The 21,833-nt window shown below is 42.2% G+C and overlaps 1 protein-coding gene across 1 annotated transcript in view; it reads right to left on the bottom strand.

The window, feature by feature from the left end:
* The window catches only part of tbck (TBC1 domain containing kinase), a 338,866-nt gene that overhangs the window by 170,200 nt on the left and 146,833 nt on the right, over nucleotides 1–21,833 (bottom strand). Inside the window, exons 7-9 of the mRNA XM_072256396.1 lie at nucleotides 8,244–8,304; nucleotides 8,102–8,163; nucleotides 2,041–2,102 (exon numbers count right to left, since the gene is read on the bottom strand). Of these exons, the coding sequence (XP_072112497.1) occupies nucleotides 2,041–2,102; nucleotides 8,102–8,163; nucleotides 8,244–8,304 (185 nt within the window). The remainder of the gene's footprint in view (nucleotides 1–2,040; nucleotides 2,103–8,101; nucleotides 8,164–8,243; nucleotides 8,305–21,833) is intronic.

Genomic DNA, 21,833 nt, shown 5'->3' with positions numbered 1-21,833 from the left:
CTGAAATAATAACACAGAGGAATTTAAAGTCGCTAACTGTCTCCACCTCCTATGTTCTGATGAGGACTAGCTCAAGGACCTCTGGTTTCCTTCTCCTGAGGTCTATGATCAGCTCCTTGGTCTTGATGACATTGAGTAAGAAGTTGTTGTTCTGACATCACTCAGCCAATCTCCCTCCTACTTGCTGATTTATCACCACTTTTGATTCGGCCTACGACAGTGGTGTCGTCAGCAAACTTGAATATGGCACTGAAGCTGTATTAGCCACACAGACATAAGTGCAAAGTGACTAGAGCAGGGGACTAAGCATACAGCCTTGTGTTACACCTGTGCTGATTGAGCTCATGGAGGAGATGTTGTTGCCAATCCAAACTGACTGGGGTCTGCAAGTGAGGAAATCCAGGCTCCAATTGCACAAGGAGATATTGAGGCCAAGATCTTGGAGCTTATTGTTTAGTTCTGAGGGGATGACGGTATTGAATGCTGAGCTGGAGTCGGTAAAAATGCATGCATCTTTGCTGTCCTGATGTTCCAGGGTTGAGACAAGAGCCAATGAGGTGGCCTCTGCTGTGGACCTGTTGCTCTGGTGGGCAAATTGGAGTGGATCTAATTCGCTTCCCAGGCAGGAATTAATATGTTTCATCAACAACCTTGCAAAGCATTTCATCACTGTGGATGTAAGTGCTACTGGGCAATAGTCATTGAGGCAGGTCATCACACACTTCTTGGGCACCAGTATAATTGAAGCCTGCTTGAAGCAGGTGGGTACCTTAAACTGTCGAAGCGAGTGGTTAAAGTTCTCAGTGAACACACCCACTAGCTGATCAGCACACATCTTTAGTGTTTGGCCAGGTACCCATCTGGACCGAATGTTTTTCGTGGTTCACCCTCCTAAAGGCTGCTTGCACGTCAGCTTCAGAGAATGAAATCATAGGCTCAGTATTGCTAAAGACTGGACCCAGCCAGCTCCATCATGAGCACAAACCTCCACACTATCAACAACATCGTCAAGAAACGGTGCTTCAAAGAGCCTCATCATCTGAAACACAGGCTCTTCTCCTTACTACCATCAGGGAGGAGGTTCAGGAGTCTGAAGACCTACACTCAAAGATTCAGAAACAGTTTCTTCCCCTCTGCGATTAAGTTTTTGAACTGTCCTTAATCCATGAACACTTCCTCATTATTCCTTTTTTTCTTGTACTTTCTAGATTTTTATATCTTTGTACTGTACTGATGCTGCAAAACATCAAATTTTATGTCATATGTCAATGATAATAATTCTGACTGATTCTAAACTACTAAAGTTAAGTAAAATAACTCAAACTCTTCCCTGCATTTATGTTTTCCATTGAGTCAGCAGTGGCACAAGAAAAAAATCAGATGGTCTGGCATCTAATCTCCAGGTCTTGGTCTTCTGCATTAGTCCAAGAATGCACAGATAGCGAAGTTAGACCAAGTCCTGAAAGTCTGATACTTTGAATCAGCCCTCTTGAAAATGTCTAAAAGTATTTTTTTAGTTGGACTGCTTCAATTTTGCTAACATCATTTGAAAAAATTTTATGTTCAAGTTCACGGACTTCAGAGGAGACCATATAAAAGGTATTTTAAGGACATTTTGACTTGACCTTTCAATGTGTTTTTATTAGTAAATGTTAATTTGACACTCAAAGATACAAGATAAAATAATTTCAACATTGAGAAATGGAGATCAATAATAACTCAATCATTAAATGACTTTTACAAACTGGACAGAGAGCCCATGACAATTTCATTTTGTTCTTTTCAATGCAATATAACAACTGCTAAAAAATATGAAGTAAGATTTTATACGTAGTTATATTTTGACAGATGATTATGGCAAGTTTTTAATGATGTGCTGTTAATAATTACTGTATCTTAAATGTTGTGTACCACTGAGAATTCACACCAGCAAAAATTCAATGCTCTACCTAATCACTGATATCACCTGCTAAAATTATTAAGATATAAAAATTATATGTGACGTTTTGGAATTTGCTTTGATGTGATGCAAGCACTTACCTTTTGGATGGATGATAGGTTAGACATTTTCTCAGTAGTGTTAGAACATCTTTGGGTAAATCCTTTGATAAGAAGATACAACAGTTTTATTTAGTTTTATTTACCAACAAATGACATAAAATGCAAAATAATCTTTGTTTGGAAAGGAGAAATAAGAAATTGTCAATTCTACCAATTATTTAAATTACAACTCCATATTAGATATTCTCCTTGGTAATAGTAATACGTGCCCATTTTAGAGCATATTGCATGACCCCTCTGTTCAGTACCTTCCACACAACAGCACAATCCATATCTAACAATGGATATCCCGTGTTTTATTCTGGCACTGTGTCTTTCACACATGCTTCTTGTTGTCCACCAGTCTTTCATTTGTTGAGAGCAGTTTATTAAGGCAAGGTCAGATAGAGAGCATCAAACAGGTTTAAAAAACAATAGGGGTAAAGATAATTGTATGTATATCATTAAATGTTCAAACATGGGAAATCCTGCAGAAGTTGTAAATCTAAAGTAACATACACAAAGTGCTGGAGGAGCTCAGCAGTTCAGTCAGTATCTATGGAAAAGAGTAAGCAGTTGGCATTCCGGGCCAAGACCATTCATCAGGACCTGAAGAAGGGTTTTTGGCCTGAAATATAAAGTGTTGATTCATTTCCATACATGTTGCCTGACCTGCTGAGTCCCTCCAGCATCTTGTCTGTGTTTTATTAAATGTTAAGTTCTGAATAATGAAGAAAGCTGATTTTTTGAGGATTAACCAACTTGTTTTTGAATTGCCTTTCTTTCTACACTATCTTGAACTTCAATCATTGAGCTCCTGTTCCTTCCCTTCCCTTACCAGTGCTAAACCTACAACCAACGGGGTCCTATTTGAAAAACAGCTGACTTCCCTTTTGCCTCTTTGTCATTCCCTCAGCTTTTCTTCTAACTTTTTCCTCATTCATTGATTTACCAATTGTTCTGTTTATAACACGACTTCCATACCTCTGTCTTTGGGTACGAGCCTCAAATAAAAAATATACATCTTCTATTTTTAAAAAGAATTAGGATTAATTAATTTGGGAAGAGATGGTTGATTCTTATTGCCTCACTTTGTAAGAGCCATAATATATAGAACTGAACCATTCAGCACCAATCCATCCAGACTGATCTGCACTGAATTTCTCAATGCCTAGTCCATAGCACCTCATACCCCTTCTCTATCTTGTCAGTTGCACACAATCACTTTCTTATAAGGAACAGTACATAATGGGTTTCTCAAACCCTTCTCTGAACGTTATGAAAACATGAGAATCATTTTACTCCATCAATGATTCTCTTCATGGCCATACTCTTGAGAAACTGCCTGTCATTTAACCTCCCCCAACACCCAAGAGAACATTCATTTAATGCACTATCAGAAGAAATTCCATAAAGCATTGTCCATTAATATTCTGCACTGCTAAGATATCTTTCATAATGTAGACATAAGCTTTATTTCCAAAGGAAAAAAAACTTTCCTTTATAAGAATATAGTATTTTGTGATTTCTACCCTCTGCCTTCCACTGCCTCTAGTATCAAATGGAAATTGGAAGGAAAATAGATCACCTGCGTAAGTCATACACAACTTCAATTCCCGAGCATTCTACTCCAAAATAACTCTTCTAATGCGCATGGCAGAAAGTCTAGGCCTATTGTCTTGTAATAAGATGTTAGCTTCCTGGGACTGAGGTGAAAATAAATATATTTGGTTCAATGCACCCAAAATGTTGGTGGAACTCAGCAGGTTAGGCAGCATTCATGGAAAAGAACAGTCAACGTTTCAGGCTGAGAAAGGACGGGAAAGGAAACGGGGAGAAGCCAGGTTAAGAAGGTGGGGGTAGGGGGAGGAGGACAAGCTAAGAGATGATAGGTGAAGCTAGGTCGGTGGGAAAGGGTTATGAAGTAAGAAGCTGGGAGGTGATAAATGAAAAAGGTAAAGGGCTGGCGAAGACAAAATCTGATAGGAGAGGAGAGTGGATCATGGGAGAAAGAGAAGGAAGAGGTCATCAGGGGGAGGTGAAAGGAAGGTGACAAGAAGAGGTAAGGGGCCAGAGTAGGAAAATGAATAAGAGAATAAGGGAAATAATTACTGGAAGTTGGAAAAATGGATGTTCATGCCATCAGCTGGAAGGCTACCTAGACGGAATACGAGATGTTGCTCTTCCAACCTGAGAGTAACCTCATCGTGGCAAAAGAGGAGGCCATGGACCGACAAGTCGGAATGGAAATGGGGATACATAGGAATTGAAATGGCCACCGGGAAATTACGCTTTTTGCGGATGGAGCTGAGGTACTTGACAAAGCAGTCCCCCAGTCAATGGTGGATCTCAATAACGTAGAGGAGGCCACACTGGGCACATCAGAGACAGTAGACGGCTCCAACAGATGTATATCTGAAGTGTTGCCTCACCTGGAAGGACTGTCTCGAGTTCTGAATAGAGGAGACAGAGGAAGGTGAATGGGCAGGTATAGTACTTCTACCACTTGCAGGGATAAGTGCTAGCAGGGAGATCAGTGGGGATGGATGAAATGACAAGGGACTGATGGAGGAAGTGATCCCTGTGAAAAGTGGGGTGAAGGGATGTAAAGACGTGTTTGGAGGTAGGGTCCCATCGAAGATGGTGGAGGTTGTGGAGAAAGATGTTTTGGATGCAGAGGCTCATGGGGTGATAGGTGAGGAAAAGAGGAACTCTATCCCTGTTAAGGAGGTGGGAAGACAAAGGACACCAGAAGTCTGGGAAATGGAGGAGATGCAGGTGAGGGCAGCATTAATGCTGGAAGAGAGAAACCCCGTTCTTTAAAAAAGGAGGACATCTCTGATGTCCTGGTAAAGAAAGCCTCATTCTGGGAACAGGTGTCGCAGAGACAAAGGAACTGAGAAAAGAGAATGATATATTTACCGGAGGCGGGGTGGGAAAAGGTATTGTCAAGATAGTGGGAATCGGTGGGTTTATAAAAGACATTGGCAGACAGTTTGTCTCCAGTGATGGGGGAGAAAGGGGAGAGAGGTGTCAGATATGAGCCAAATGAATTTAAGGGCAAGGTGAAAGCTGGAGACAAAATTGCTGAAATTTACAGGGTCTGCATGGGTGAATGAAGCAGCACCAATGCAGTCACCAACGTAGCACAGAAAGAGTTAGGGAGCATCACAAGGGAAGGCATGGAACGTGAACATAGCGAATGAAAAGGCAGGTATAGCTGGGGCACATGCAGGTGCCCATGGCCACACCTTGAATTTGGAGAAGGTGAGAGAAACTTCTGAGGGTGAGGACCAGTTCCACCAGATGGAAGAGAGCAGTATTGGAGGGGAACTGGTCGGATTTTGCTTCAAGGCAGTGTTGGAATACTCTAGCCCTAAAGATAATACGTTGTGGTTGCAATGTTTTTGGAAATTGGGAAAATTGAGAGATTTATTTATTTAGAAATGCAGCCTGGAGCAGGCCCTTCCAGCCTCTCGAGCCGTACGGCCCAGCGACCCCTGATTTAACCCTAGCCTAATCACAGGACAATTTACAATGATCAATTAACCCTCTAACCGGTACGTCTTTGGACTGTGGGAGGAAACTGGAGCACTTGGAGACAAACCCATGCATTCCAATGGGAGATGTACAGTCCCCATACAGAATACATTGGAATTGAACTTCAAACCCTGAGCTGGAATAGCATGGTGCTCACCTCAACGCTACCGTGGCTCCCTATCTGAGGATTAGCCAGCAAACTGGATTTGGGGTTGAGAATGGGTCATGATCTTGATCTGTGGCTGACAGAATAGGCTGAGGAACATATAGCCTATTCCTGCTCCTTTTCATGCTGCTGTTATATTTATTGGTTTCTAGACCCTCTTGATTCATGTTGACAAGTATTTTCACTTATAGATAAGCATGTGTGCTGTGAATCTAAAACAATCCAAAATATTAAGGTTAACATCTTGTTTTGGAAGCAGTGATCAGTTTTGTTTGGATCTTGCTTCAAGGGATCCAGAGATGGCCATTGACTTTCAAAACAGGCATTGGTACCCAAGAGTGCAGGAGAGCAAGGACCTGTGAGTAGTCTGACATGGACTGACAGCAGATAAGGAAATGCCTGTCAGCAAATCTTCTATCCATGCTAGTATCTTTCCTGTAATACCATGGACACTTATCTTGTTAAGCAGCCTCATAGGCTGCATCTTGTCAAAGGCCTGCTGAAAATCCAAGTAAACAACATCCACTGACTCTCCTTTGTCTATCCTGCCCGTTATTTCCTGAAAGAATTCCAACAGATTTTTAATGCATCTATCTAAGCAGCAAATCACGTGGCAGCAGCTCAATGCATAAAAATATGCAAACGTGGTCAAGGGCTGCAGTTGTTGTTCAGACCAAACATCAGAATGGGGAAGAAATATGATCTAAGTGACCTTGACTGTGGAATGATCATTGGTGCCAGACATGGTGGTTTGAGTATCTCAGAAACTGCTGATCTCCTGGAGTTTTCCACACACACAACAGTCTCTAGAGTTTATAGAAAATGGTGTGTAAAAAAAAATCCAGTGAGCTGCAGTTCTGCGGGTAAGAATTCCTTGTAAATGAGTGAGGTCAGCGGAAAATGGCCAGACTAGTTTAAGCTGACAGGAAAACGACGGTAATTCAAATAACCCATTACAACATTGGTGTGCAGAAGAGCATCTCTGAACACACAACACATTGAACGTTGAAGTAGATGGGCTAGAGGAGCAGAAGACCACACAGAGTTCCACTCCTGTCAGCTAAGAACAAGAAAATGTGGTTACAGTGGATCTATGACCCCCCCCCCCTTCCCCCCAACACTACATATTGATCTGTCATATGCAAATACACCGTTGTCTCACCAAATCTGGACAGTTAAAGATTGGAAAAACATTGCCTGGCCTGATGAATCTTGATTTCTGCTGCAACATGCAGATGGCAGGCCAGAATTTGGCATAAACAACATGAATCCATCCTGTTGTGTATAAGCACAACTGCACATATATTAAATAAAAGCACGCACATGGGAGATAGCTGTAACTGGTGTGTGTGAGAGAGAGAGAGAGAGAGAGAGAGAGAGAAATGCATATGCATAGATAACAGCACATGTGCAGACGACAGTAGTGCTGTGCTGGGGTGGGGGAGTCATTGTTCTCAAAGAAATAGATCCATACATTACATATCCTGCCTTGTGTCAACAGTTCAATCTGGTGGTGGTGTAATGGTATGGGGAATGTTTTCTTGCACACATTAGGACCCTAAATACCAATTGAGCATCATTTAAATGAAACAGCCTAGTTGAGTATTGTTGCTGCCCATCTGCACCCCTTAAAGACCACAGTCTATCTATTTTCTAATGGTTACTTCTAGCAGGATAATATGCCATGTCAGAAAGCACACGTCATCTCAAGTTGGTTCATGACAATGAGTTCCGTGTACTTTAATGGCCTCCACTGTCACCAGATTTCAATCCAATTGAGCACCTCTGGGATGTAACGGAACAGCAGATTTACAACATGACTGTGCAGCCAACAAATCTGCAGCAACAATGCACGATGACAAGATGCTCACATGTCAACATATACCAGAATCTCCAAGGAATGTTTCCAGCACCTTGTTTGTTGAATTCATGCCATGCAGAAGTCAGGCTGTTCTGGGAGCAAAGGGGGAGGGCTCCTACCCAGTACTAGAAAGGTGTACCTAATAAATTGGCCACTGAATGTACATTTTGGACACATGGGAGGAAGGGTAGAAAAATAGAGAAATAATCACAAGAGGAAATAAAATAATGAGATTACAAAAGCAAAATACTGGGGAAACAGAGTTGGTTTCATGAAAACAGATGAAAGATCATCCTGCAAAATATTGTTTCCTCTCTCACTGGCTGATCTGCTGAGTATTTTCACTATTTTTTTCTTATTTTAAAAAAAGTAATGACCTCTCAGATATATTATTACCACCATTATAAAGGTATTGCAAAATGTCAAGATGTCAAAAAGCTAATCATAAATATCAATAATAATATTGCAGTTATTATTAAAAGCGAGTAGCAAACCGTGGTTATATTGAAGCAACCATGCGTTTCAGCTATAACAGTCACGATGTCGTCCACACAATCTGCAAAACAAACCACAAATAAGTACAACGTGGGAAGACAAGAACAGCATTAACACCGAGGATCAGAAAAAGCAACATACCTAGATTTAAGATAAATTTTAGCCTTTCGGATATATCCACGTTCTGGAATAGTTTATGGCCCTGAATAAAACAATAAGCAGTAATGTTTTTAGCCAGACATATGATTTTTATTTACATAACATTTGTTAAATACAATTTGTCTGCAAATGATATTAAAGAGGTTCTGCCTTTTGCTTAGCATGAACTCCTGGTGTAACCTACTAATTTAGTCTTCACACTGCACCACATATGCTTCAGTTTCAATAGCTGTAGGCAGTGCAGTCAACTTTCAAAGAAGAATGCAGGAGGTTTTGATAGAAAATGGGCATATCAGCATATTGGTTGATCAAATGCAGATGTAGCTTAATGCAAATAAATCCATGCCACAAAATCTTATGTCACTGCACACTCCCAGACATTTTTTCAATTCCTCCTTTCCTTTTTCTGTCCTTCCCTTTTTTCCATGGACCACTGTCCTCTCCTATTATATTCTTTCTTCCTTGACTCCTTAGCTCCTCCACCTTTCACCTTCCAGCTTCTTACTTCACCCACGCTCCTCCTCCTCATCCACCTTCCCCCTCACCCATTAGCTTGTACTCCTTCCTCTCCCCCCATCTTTTTATTCTGGCTTCTGCCCCCTTCCTTTCCAGTCCTGATGAAGGGTCTCAGCCTGAAATAGCAACCATTTATTCCACTACATAAATGCTACCTGATTTGTTCCTCCTGCATTTTGAGCATGTTGATCAAGATATCCAGCGTCTGCAGAATAATATTTTTTAATTATTATATTAGGATCTGCATATGCAAGCTTCCAAATCGTAGTTGCCTATACCACCTTAGAGATAGAGACAGCAAGTAAGGTAAAGGAAATACTCATGGTGAGTCTGCACCTGGGAGGTTATAATTTAGATAGTCTGTACAGTTTGCAATAAAAAAAATACAAACCACATAGTGAATTTTCAAAGAATTCAGAAAGTTTTGATAGAAACAGATATCTTTGGATGGTGGGCAGATCAATAGCAGATGCCGTATAATGGAAAGAATCTATATTACAAAATAAATGGCGATTGGATTATCTAGGCTCCCAACAGTCAAAGTTAGTGACTGACTTCAATTCACCTGAACGAAAGGTCTTTCCTGCCATAGGAGATCAATTAGTGAATAATAAATTTGGGAAATGAAGCTGGTAACAGCAGGTGGGATGAGGGATAGAATTAGAGACATGACTATGAAATCAGTGGTTTCAGATTTACACAACGTTTGACAAAGAATCTCCAGTTTATCTAAGATAATGCAATAAGACAGAGTCAGAACAATGATAAAACGTTAAAAGCTTAATTACATTGGTTTGAAAACAGAAAAACCATAAAAATAAGCATTCCACTGAGCAGGCTGTACATGAAAAATACTACTGAAGCAAAGACTTTTAAGGCTGGAGGGAAAGCGATTCCTGGGGATACAGCTGCACTTGAAAGTAGCAAAACAGGTAGAAACAAATGAGATTCAAAGCATCTTCACAGATCCTCCTTTTGTGCAGATAGTGAAGGTGCTACATCTACTCCAAGAAGCTTTGTGGAAACATCTTTGAAGAGGAAGTTGTCCACTGTGGTATTCCACAGGGGTCAGAGTTGGAACCATTTCTCTTCACATTATAGGTCAATGATTTGAATGCCAGAATTCATGGCTTTGTGGCCAAATTTGTGAACGATACAAAAATAGGTGGAGGAACAGGCAGTGTCGAGAAAGCAGGCAGTCTGCAGAAAACAGACAGATTAGGAGAATGGTCAAAGAAGTGGCAGATAGAATATAGTGTAGGGAAGCGTATGGTTATGTACTTTGGTTGAAGGAATAGGGAATAGAGGCATAGACTATTTTCTAAATGGTGATAAAATCGGAGAGGAGCTTAGGAGGATTAATGGCGTCTAACGGCAACTCCTTTGCTTGCATCTTTGGAAACAGCTCTATTTTCATCATTAATATCTCTATTTTCCCCTTTCAGGGTTCTTTTGAAGACCCTGACCTGGAGTTACATGTTGACTACTGTTCTTTGTGGGAATGGGACCCACTCTCAAGGTTTCACGAATGGCCATTGTTCAGCACACCAAGGGCTCAGTTTAAGAGCTTCACTCACCTTCAGAGGACTGAGATCTTGTGGTTCTGGAGATGGGGGGATCAAAGATCGGTGCCTCTGAAGGAGATCGGTGTGTTGTAGGAGACGGAAGATCTCTGGCTGTGTGCCCAGAGACCTGAGATCTTTGGGCACAGAGCTTGGAAAAAGTGACGCAACGTACTTTTAACATCGTAAACCAGTGAGTTGTTTGTTATATCTCCCCTCTCGCTGTGAAATGGAGACCTCTCTTTCTCCCTTACTAGGGAGAGAGAGAGCCTGTGGTATGTCGAATACCGGGTGAACAAGTAGTCTTTGGGGGTACTGCAAGTCTGTGTCTTTGCTGTTGCTTCACTCACGCTTGAGTGCTCGGTGGCCCGTGCCACTGCTTTTTTTTTGCCAGTGGGGGGAGGGGGGATTGTTGCTTGCTGTCGCTTACGCACAGGAGGGAGGGGAGTTCGGGAGGGACTTTGGGGTTCTAACATCTAACTGTCATTCATTCTTTGGGGGCACTCCTCTACTTTCATGGATGGTTGCGAAGAAAAAGCATTTCAGGATGTATATTGCATACATAGGTATAAATTGTACCTTTGAAACCTTTGAGCTTAGAAATCAGAGATGCATAGGGACCTGAGGGGCCCTTATGCAGAATTCCCAGCTTGCACGTTGAGTCAGTGGTAAGGAAAACAAAAGCCAATGTTAGCATTCATTCCAAGAGAACTAGAGGGCATCACGGTAGCATAGCCATTAGTTCAACACTATTACAGATTGGGGAATCAAGAGTTTGCTGCCTTCCAGCACCTTCTTTAAGGAGTTTGCACATTATCCACATGACCGCATGAGTTTCCTTCCACAGTCCAAAATAGTACAGCTGAAGTAGGTTAATTAGTCATTGAAAATCATTCTATGATTAGGCTAGAGTTAAACAGGTGAATTGCTATGTGGAATGGCTTGTTGAGCCAGATGTTTGTTTGTTTGCTTGCTTGGTAGGCAAGGATGTAACTCTGAGGCTTTTGAAGGCATTGGTCAGACTGTACATGTAGTATTTTGAGCAGCTTTGTGTCCCTTATCTAGCAAGGAATATGCTGGTATTGGAGAGGGTACAGAGGAGGTTCACGAGAATGAATCTGGGAATGACATGGTTAATGTATGAGAAACATTTGATGGCTCTAGGCCTGTACTCACCACAATATAAAAAAAAGATGAGGGAAGATCTCATTGAAACCTATTGAATAGTGAAAGCCTAGATAGAATAGATGTGGAGAGGATATTTCTTTTAGTAAGGGAGTCTAGGATCAGAGGGCAGAGCCTCAGAATAGAAGGACGTCCCTGTAGAACAGAGATGAGGAGAAATTTCTTTAGCCAGAGGGTGGTGAAACTAAGGAATTCAATGCCACAGATAGCTGCTGAGACAAGTTATTGAGTATATTTACAGCGAACGTTGATAGGTCATTAATTAGTGAGGGTGCCAGAGGTTACAGGGAGAAGGCAGAAGAATGGAATAATAAATCAGCCATGATGGAATGGTGAAGCAAACTCAATAGGCCGAATTGTCTAATTCTGGTCCCATGTCTTACAGTCTTAGAATGGCCTGCTGGAGGAAGTTCAAGTCTCTCAAGGGTACAGGTAGATGGGGATCACTATTGCCTGTAAGCTTATTGCTGGATTTGAGGTGTTCAATTATAAACACTTTTACCTGATGATAGCTGAAGGCTGAACTCATGCAATACACTAGAAGCAGTGATGATCTTCACTGTTAATGCTGACTTTTTCAAAAGTTATTAACTCTTTGCCCCCCCCAAACCCCAGATACTCGGTGATCTAAATTTTCCAGGTTGACATCATGGATATTTACAATCACCATGGATTTGGGAGTTGATGGTGCAGTGTGGTGTGGCTGGGACAACTTTTATGTTCCATACATTCAACACAAAGTCCATTGTCTTGTACAGATCAGTGAATAAGTTAATGGTGCTTTGAAGTCCATAAACTCATCAGAAGGTCCTATGATTTTTAGTTCACATATTTTATTGCACATATATTTTTGAAAATACATATTATAGCAATTACCAAAACAAATGCAGAAAAACAAAAGAGCAAATCTAGCATCTACAAACCTCAGAACAAACTGTCTAAGCTGGTTTACCACATGCGGTTTGAATACATCCACCATTTCATGACTGTTTTCATCACGATTAGTCTTTAATATTTACCACATGACTACTAGGTTGCCTTAGTTATATTCTTTCAAGAATCAAGGCTTCTGTTTCATATTTTTACTGTTCGTGTCTGCAACTTAGTATCCAGAATTCTTTTTGAATGCAATTGTCCAAGGTCAGTTCTTTCACATCATTATATGAGGTGGTTTATTGGGGGGAAATATCAGAAGTAAAAGCCATGAACAAGGAAAGAAGATTATGATGACTCCAAAATGTTTAATAAATTATATGTGAATTTTCTCTCCTGAGCAAATAACTAGATAAAGGACTATTCTGAAATCATGAGCTGAGAGAACGATGTCTTCGTCATGGGAACAAAAACTTTCTGGATGTATTCTGCGCACCATAGTTCCCTTGGAGATGTTGGATTGCATAGCGGTAGAGAGTATTTAAAAGAGGTGAGCAGGGGTAGTTGGGACATTCTGTGTACCACAGTTCCCAAGGAGACATTGGATTGCATGTAATCAGACTCCTGGCAAGGGCCAATAAAAAGAAGTTAGGTTTAAGCAGAGCAGCCATTGTGTGAAAGGGCCAGTATTAGAGTGGGGAGTTCACGTTTTGGCTCACAGAGGCTTCGATAAGGAGAGGTGGAGGCTGTAGGTAGATTTTTTTTTCATTTAATTTTTCTTCCTTTCTTATTGCACATTCTGAACAGTGGGGACATCAGGCAGGATAATGGAATGCTCCTCTTGTGGGATGTGCGAAGGCAGGGAGACCTCCAATGTCCATAACAACTACACCAGCAAGAGTGCATCCAGCTGCAGCTTCTTTCAGATCGTGTTAAGGAACTAGAGCTAAAGCTGAATGAACTCTAGATCATTTGGGAGGCTGAAGGGTTGATCGACAGGCCATTCAGAGAGATAGTTACACCCAAGGTAGAGGGCTCAGGTAACTGGGTGACTGTAGAATGGGAAAAGGGGCTAGGCGGTCAGTGCAGAGTACCCCTGTGGCTATTTCTATCAACAACAGGTCTATCACTTTGGATACTGTATGGGGTGGGGGGCGCGGGAGCTCAGGTCTCTGGCACTGAGTCAGGCTCAGAAAGGAAAACAGGAGAAGAGGGAGCTGTAGAGATAGAGGATTCATTGGTTAGGGGAACAGACAGGAGGTTCTGTGCACAATAATGAGATTCCCGGATGGTATGTTGCCTCCTGGATGTCAGGGACAAGGAGATCTTGGATCGTGTCCACAGCACTCTTAAATGGGAAGGTGAGCAGCCACAGGTCGTGGTCCATGTTGGTACCAATGATACAGGTAGGAAAGGTGACAAGGTTTTGCAAACTGAGTCAGGGAGTTATGTGCTGAGTTAAAGGACAGGACCTCTAGGGTTCTGATCTCAGGATTGCTATCTATGCCAGCTATTAGTGAGGCGAGAAATAGTGAAATCTTATAATTTATCAAATGGCTAAGCAGATGGTACACGAGGGAGGGCTTCAGATTTTTGGATCATTGGCCTCTCTTCCAGGGAAGGTGTGACCTGTACAGAAGGCACAGTTTGCACCTGAACTGGAAGGGGACTAATATCCTTGCAGGAAGGTTTGTCAATGCTGCGCAGGGTAGAGGGTGGTTAAAAAGAGCTACAGCAGGATGGGAACCAGAGTGTCAGAGCAGTCACACCCCTCAGCATCAGCGGCTCCACAGTGGAAAGAGTGAAAAACATCGTTCCTTGGGGTACAGATCTCGGACAATCTCACCTGGTCCAGGAACACCACTGGGATTGTGAAACAGGCCCAACAGAGATTGCACTTTTTGAGGAAGCTTAAACAAGCATCACTCCCCACTAACATCTTAACTACGTTCTACAGAGGCGTGGTTGAGAGTGTGCTGACCTCTTGCATCACAACCTGGTACTCCAGCTGCAGTGCTGTCGACAAAAAAGCCTTGTAGAGGGTGGTTAGGGGAGCAGAGAAGGTTATTGGGGTCTCCCTACCTTCTGTCCAAGACCTCTTTCAGAGTCGATGCCTCCAGAAGACACGGTACATCATTAAAGACCCCTCACACCCTCTGCATGAACTGTTTGTTCTTCTGCCATCAGGGAAACGTTACAGGCATATCAAAACTAAAACCACAAGGCTACTAAACAGCTTCCTCCCACAGGCAGTCAGACTGCTAAATAGCTGCTCTACCTGATACTGTTTTGGACACTTTTAACTTGATTTTAACTGACATGTGGCTGTTGTGATTTACTATTTATTGTTATGTTTATTACTTGGTATTGCGTTTGTTATGTTATGATTGCACTGCCCCTGAGAAACACTGTCTCATTCTGCCCTGCAGAGCTGATGGACGGTTAGAATGACAATAAAGTTTTTTGAATCTTGAATCTTTGAGATAGTGGAGTGGTTGTAAGAAAATAGGTTTTTAAGCTTACATATAAAGCCAGGAATCGAAAGATAGAGCATAGTGAGACTAATATTTTGAGTTGTGTATGTTTCAATGCAAGGAGTATTGTAGCTTAGAGCATGGATCAGCATGTGGAATTATGATATTGTAACCATTACTGAGACTTCGGTGCAGGAGGGACAGGACTGGCAGCTCATTGTTCCAGGGTTCTGTTGTTTTAGATGTGATAGAGTGGGAGAGATTAAAAGGGGAGGGGTAGCATTAGTACTCAGAGAAAATGTCATGGCAGTGCTCAGACAGGACAGGCTGGACAGCTTATCTTCCGACAGCTTATCCACGAGCCAGGACTCTAGATTTGGGCCACTGGTACCATCTGGGGGGAATAATTCTTATAGTGATTTTTGGCAAGGTATACACCCCTAGTGCTAGAAAACATGTGATAACATTGCAGCGGTGGTAGCTTTCTATCAGCAGAACTGATATCATACCCAACAAGATGATTGTACAAGTCACTTCTTTGGTCACGAAACTTGAATCTTTCATGCTATCTGATGGAGTTACACTCCTGCAAGATTCTACAAGGAAGCACATTCATAGGAAACTGGAATCTGAGCTGGGCAATTCAGTAGATATATTTCCAGATGACAAAGGAAAATTGTTAATGGTTCCTGAAAGTGTATCATTAAGGGACATTGTCTTGGAAAATCAAACTCTACAGAGGGAACTCAAAGTTTGGAGGGCCAAGGCAACCAATTTCAACAAGATCATAGATCAGACTTCATCACATATCAGATCAATCATTAAACAAGAGATGACTGTGACTCCCTGGCCATTCCATCCATCTGATGTGAAAGTTAGTGCTCATACCTCCATACCGGATCAACTAGAGCGGCTTCTTGTTGGGCTGCTCACTGGAAATCCTGACACCAAGACTCAAACACAGAGGGTCACTGCATAGTCAGGACATAATATATACTGTGACATGTGGTCAACATAAACCACCAAAGCACCTTCTACTTCCTGATGTAGTAAAAACACTGACGAGTAACACTGAGCTCATCCAAATACTGAACAGGCTTGGGCGTGGGGTGTCTTATTCCCAACTTGAAGGCAACGACACTGCTGTGTATCTCCAAAAGCTAGCAACAGCCTCCAACCAGAGAGTTGTACTTCCAGCCTCCATCATGCCTCCTGCCTTCACCAATCTTGCATGGGGCAATATCGATAAGACTTGAGGAAACTCTCACTGGAAAGGGTACATCACATAGAGTCAATGGCATAGTGGTACAGGCCAATGTCTATGGACCACATTCTGCCAAGAGCTGAGCTTCCACACATCGAGAAACTGAAGCAGAGATCAGTCACCATTGAGGACCAAGAACTGGATTATATGTAGCAGGTGCACATGTGGGCCCACAGCCTCTCCCAACCAGGGAACACTGTGTCCAGGAAACCAAGGAAGCTGCTCTTCTTGCCTGCAAGAAGAACCTGGTGTGGACACTTGCAAGGCAAACAGATCCAGACAATCAGGCAATCCCAAGCTGGGGTTTTAATATCAGCAGCAGGGACCAAGAACCAATCTCACAAGATATTGTTGGGTATCAGCCAACCATCAATTCACCAGCCACAGAGATGACCACAGTATTTGAAATCCTGAACCAATCACAGCTAATCAGGAAGGAACTTCATTTAGAAACAATTGTGGTAGTCAGGGATCAAGTGCTCTATGCAAAAGCCACTGAAATTGCTTGGAAGCACAAAGAGCGCTTCTCCAACATTCTTCTCAGGATGGGGACATTCCATACCATATGTAATGCCTTAGCCATCCTAGGAAAGCGATTTCGGGATGCTGGTCTAAAGGACGTATGCATAGAGGCTGGAATTGTCGCAGAGGGGTCCATCAATGGAGTCCTTGATGGTAAACACTACAGTCGTGCTGTCAGGGTCCACAAGTACATCTATGAAGCACTGATGATACTCGCATGGGCAGAGTTCACACCATGGGTTGAGAACAACTTTCCAGAGAGGAGTGGGATGATCAAATCATTCTTAGACCATGTGAACGACATGGCCAGTGACTTGAACCAACAGAAGTTGAACAATCTACTGCAAAGTCCACTCTTAGCTGAGCTGATAACCCTGTGGACAGACTTTCTGGAACACCTCCGTCACAACAATGGAGAGCTATCTGCATTCTGGATATCATATATTGACAAGGTAGAGAACGTGGTACTTGGGCTTCTGCGCGCCTCTCGTGAGGGGGACTGGGAGTTGCACCTCCATGCTATAAGAACCATGATCACATGGTGCCTTCCTTATGATAAGATGAATTATGCCAGGTACCTGTCCCCTTACTTTGCTCAGATGATGAACCTCCCACAGAAGAATCCTTCTGTGTGTGAGGCCTTCAAGACAGGCCAATTCTCAGTGCAGCTGTCAAGGAACAACCCCTTTGGGCAGATCCCTGTGGACCAGGCTATTGAAGCCACAGTGAACAAAGATGCACAGAATCCTGGAAGCACATCACAGTTCAGCCCGAATACTGGAGCTATCAAGCGTTACTACATAACAGCTGAGCACCGCAGTGCACTCCTGGGACAGTTAAGGCAGATGGTGCAAGGCAACAAATCAGAGCTTTGTCATGTGGAGCTATAGCAGCCAAGAATCCAGAAAGATGAGGAAGCAGTTTCAGCAGTGGTTAGCTTCATACATGAATGGGTCAACCCATTTGCAGAGAAGCGGGGCCTCATTAGCATCTCTACGGCAAAGGCAGCCCCCAAGGACATTGCCTCCAACCTGATGAAAGCATATGAGATTGGTGAGCATGCCATGCAACCTTCAAGGATGAGCGACTAGAGGAAGAGCCACCAGCAAAGAAATTCCATGTCCCAATGAAAACCAACAAGCTGAAAACATTCAGTGATACGTGTAAGAAGTGAAATCAAATAGGAGGGCGATCATCTTGAAAGCAGACAGGTCTTTGTTTGGACGCATCATAGTGATGGCACAAGGGCACAGTCTACATATGGTGGATATCATTTCTCATCCCCTTGGACCATTGGCCTGGGCCCTGTCCACACCAGAAGGATTGCTGAGAAAGATAAATAAAGCTACTTTAGCCACAACCTTGCAGAAAAATGTCACAGTAGAAGAGCAACTCCCAGGAAACTCTGCTACAGTGGTTGATGGAATGAACTCGGTCCAAAGAGTGAAAGGTGATCAAGTTACTTTCAGAGATGTTGCCACAACAATTCTGGGTATGGCTCTGAGGGAAGGCAGTCAGAGTAGCAGTATAAATGTTGTGTTCGACACATACAAGGAGAACTCTATCAAGAATAATGAAAGATCTCTACGGGGTGAAGAGACTGGTCATGAGTTGCAAGGTATCACAGGCACACAGATGGTGAGGTAGTGGAGGAGCTTCCTGTACAAAGTCAGTAACAAAAATAGTCTCATTAGCTTCATAGTCCATGAATGGAGGAAGGCGGAGTACAGAGCAAAGCTACAGGAGAAGATTCTGTATGCAACTGTGAATGACAGGTGTAACAGAATCACATCTCAAGACAGTGAGGAGGTGTCAGCTCTTCAGTGTCAACAAAAAGCAGATGGCTGCCTACTTCTCCATGCTGCCCATGCCACAAGAGAGGGATACCAGTCTGTAGTGATCTGCTCAGAAGACACAGATGTCTTTATCATGTCTTTAGCATTTTGTGACAAGATTGAGGCCCCATTGTTCCAGAAGTGTGGCACTAGGCTTGTAGACATTAGGAAGGTTGCTGCCACTGTTGGCATAGAGGTTTGTAGGGCTCTCACCGGGTTGCATGCATATACAGGATGTGACACTGTAAGCGCTTTTGCAGGCAAAGGGAAGACAAGTGCCCTAAAACTTCTGACCAGCAACAGGCAAACTCAGGACACTCTTGGAGTTGGGTCAGGAATTGGACCTCTCCCCAGAACTGATGGACAAACTGGAGGCAATTACATGTCTCCATGCCAGATTGTTTCGCCTGGCATGGTTTACATATTATTATTTGATTGTTTGTGGTTTTGTATTGCTATGTTTGTACTCTGTTCTTGGTTGGTGCAGCTGTAACGAAACCCAATTTCCCTCGGGATCAATAAAGTATCTATCTATCTATGTCTCCTGTATGCTCTAAAAGCATCAATCACCAAGGTCAATGAGCTCAGGTATCACTTTTTCTGTGCCAAACAAGGTGAAATCGAAAGTCGTCAACTCCCACCATGTAAGGACTGCTTAACAAAACATGCACAGCGAGCCAACTACCAGGCTGGTACATGGAGAAGACCCACAAGTGCCAAGCCCTGCTGGCAGGGGATGGAAGATGGAGAGAGAAGAAGAAGCTGAACAGTTGGTGGTGCACTGCATGGAAGGCCAGCCAGCACCCGATGCCATCCTGGATCTACTGGCCTGTACCTGACCAAAAAAATGTTCACTCCCAAGATGTATGTGTGTTGCGAATGGCTTCAGGTGTACTGACGTGTGTAGACTGGCGGACTGTGAGAACCAGGCATCCACCTCAGAGAGTGTGGAAAGTTCAGATGAAGATGGAGATGGAATGAACTTGGTCCAAAGAGTGAAAGGTGATCAAGTTACTTTCAGAGATGTTGCCACAACAATTCTGGGCATGGATCTGAGGGAAGGCAGTCAAAGTAGCAGAATAGATGTTGTGTTCAACACATACAAGGAGGACTCTATCAAGAATAGTGAAAGGTGTTTATGGGGTGAAGAGACTGGTCATGAATTGCAAGGTATCACAGGCACACAGATGGTGAGGTAGTGGAGGAGCTTCCTGACCAAAGTCAGTAACAAAAATAGTCTCATTAGCTTCATAGTCCATGAATGGAGTTCTACTCCAGGGAGCACGAAGAGCAGAATCAAATATTGCTGTGATGATTGCATGCTCTAGTATCAACTGTTTGGCGACAATAAAGTATAAAGTAAAGATTTGGAAGACGTGGAAGACTTGGAAAATTATTATGAATATTAATAGGTTATGAAAGTATGGAAAACAAAGTATAGAAAGCAGTCTTTGAGTAAATATATATATTTTACAACCAAATGAGGCATAGGTTATGGCCGTGTGGAACCCCACATTTGAATTATTGTACTGTAATTCTATATGCTATGACAAAAGCTTAAGGTTGTTTTGATTTGATACAGCAATATGGAAAATATCATGATATTGACAAAACTCCAGAAATCTCTCCAAATGAAGTTTTTAACCTTTTGGGGGGTGGGGTAACATTTTCTGCTGTACTGATGTTAGTATGGAATATATACAAAAAGTGATTACTTATTTGAATTCCTGAATAAACTCTCTACAAATCCATGTGATTATATGTGTCCTAGGGTTTTTACTGGCTTTTCCAAAATAAACAACAGACAAATATTTTCCTAAAAATGAAATGATTCACTCTACTGAAATTGGGCACTGTACTGCGAGTACCACCAATGACATAGTTTTCAATGTAGAAATTTATAACAACATTTGATGAAAAGTGCTTGAACTCAGCTATCATTGTGGCAAATTGCAATGTTGAGGGATCACTGATGACAACATACCACTAGTTGAACATATATGTTGTACTTCATATTGGCCACTTTTTAGAAATGCTTATTTTAGGGTAGTGTTATAAAATGCATGATAGCACACATAAAGCTACCACTTGTGCAATGCTATCACATATTTTCCAACTCTAGGGATGCATACCTTGCCAAAAATCACTATAAGCATTATTCCCCTCAGATGGTACCGACCAACCCTACTGGTTCACAGATTATATGGATCCAACTAATTCCATCTGCTGTTTTTCAGCTCATTTTTTCTAGCTGGTCCAGATCCTGCTGCGAGTTCTGATAGTCTTCCTCACTGTCCACTACACACCCAATCTTGGTGTCATCCGCAAATTTGCTGATCCAGTTAACCACATTAACATCCAGATCATTGATATAGATGACAAACAACAACAGACCCAGCACCAGTCTCTGCAGTACTCCACTAGTCACAGGCCTCCACTATCACTATCAGGCTTCTACCAAAAATCCAATGCCTAAATTAATTTACACTGAGCAACTGAACCTTTTTGACCAACCTCCCATGCAGGATCTTGTCAAATGCCTTGCTAAAGCCCATGTAGACAACATCCATTGCCTTGTCTTCATCAACTTTCCTGGTAACTTCCTCGAAAAACTCTATAAGATTAATTTGACAAAGTCTACTATGCACAATGCCATGTTACATATCCTTAATCAGTCCCTATCTATTCAAATACTTATATATCCATTCCCTTAGAATAGCTTCCAGTAACTTACTCACTGCTGATGTCAGGCCCACCAGCCTATAATTTCCTGGTTAATTTTTAGAACCTTTCTTAAACAATGGGACATTAGCTATCCTTCAGTATTTTCTATTTTATTTTATTGAATGAAATTAATAGCTCTAGGAATTATATCACATTCCTAGATCAACTGTACCCATTCTACAATAGCTCTTGAAATGCCAGTCTTGGTCTCCCAAGATGCTAGGGAACAGTGTATCCATCTAGGTCCTGGGAGCTTCTGTCAGTATGTCCAGGAAGTATATCCATTCTCTTAATTCTCATTTTTGGATCCAAGATATACGTATGTTTAATAATAGTTTAATATCAGATCTGCTGCTTCACTGGGGGGGGGGGGGCAGGCGTGGAAGCCCAGAACTTACATAGTAATGAATCAGTTGCATGAATGAGATGAGAGATGTGCTGCACTAACACCTGTATATTCTGCATGCTGAAGATCACCTCTATCAAATGCAGTCCCCAGCACAAATTAAAAATTCAGCCTTACCTTCATCAGGATGTATAACGAAAGATTAGTTTGGACAGAATATTCCAGTTACAGAGCCACAGTCAATTCCAGTGCTTATAATTTTAATACTTTA

The sequence above is a fragment of the Mobula birostris genome, chromosome 4 (assembly GCF_030028105.1).
Source record: "Mobula birostris isolate sMobBir1 chromosome 4, sMobBir1.hap1, whole genome shotgun sequence".
Taxonomy (NCBI): Eukaryota; Metazoa; Chordata; class Chondrichthyes; order Myliobatiformes; family Myliobatidae; genus Mobula; species Mobula birostris.
The sequence above is the reverse complement of the archived record's forward strand: the minus strand, read 5'-3'. Positions and strand labels throughout refer to the sequence as shown.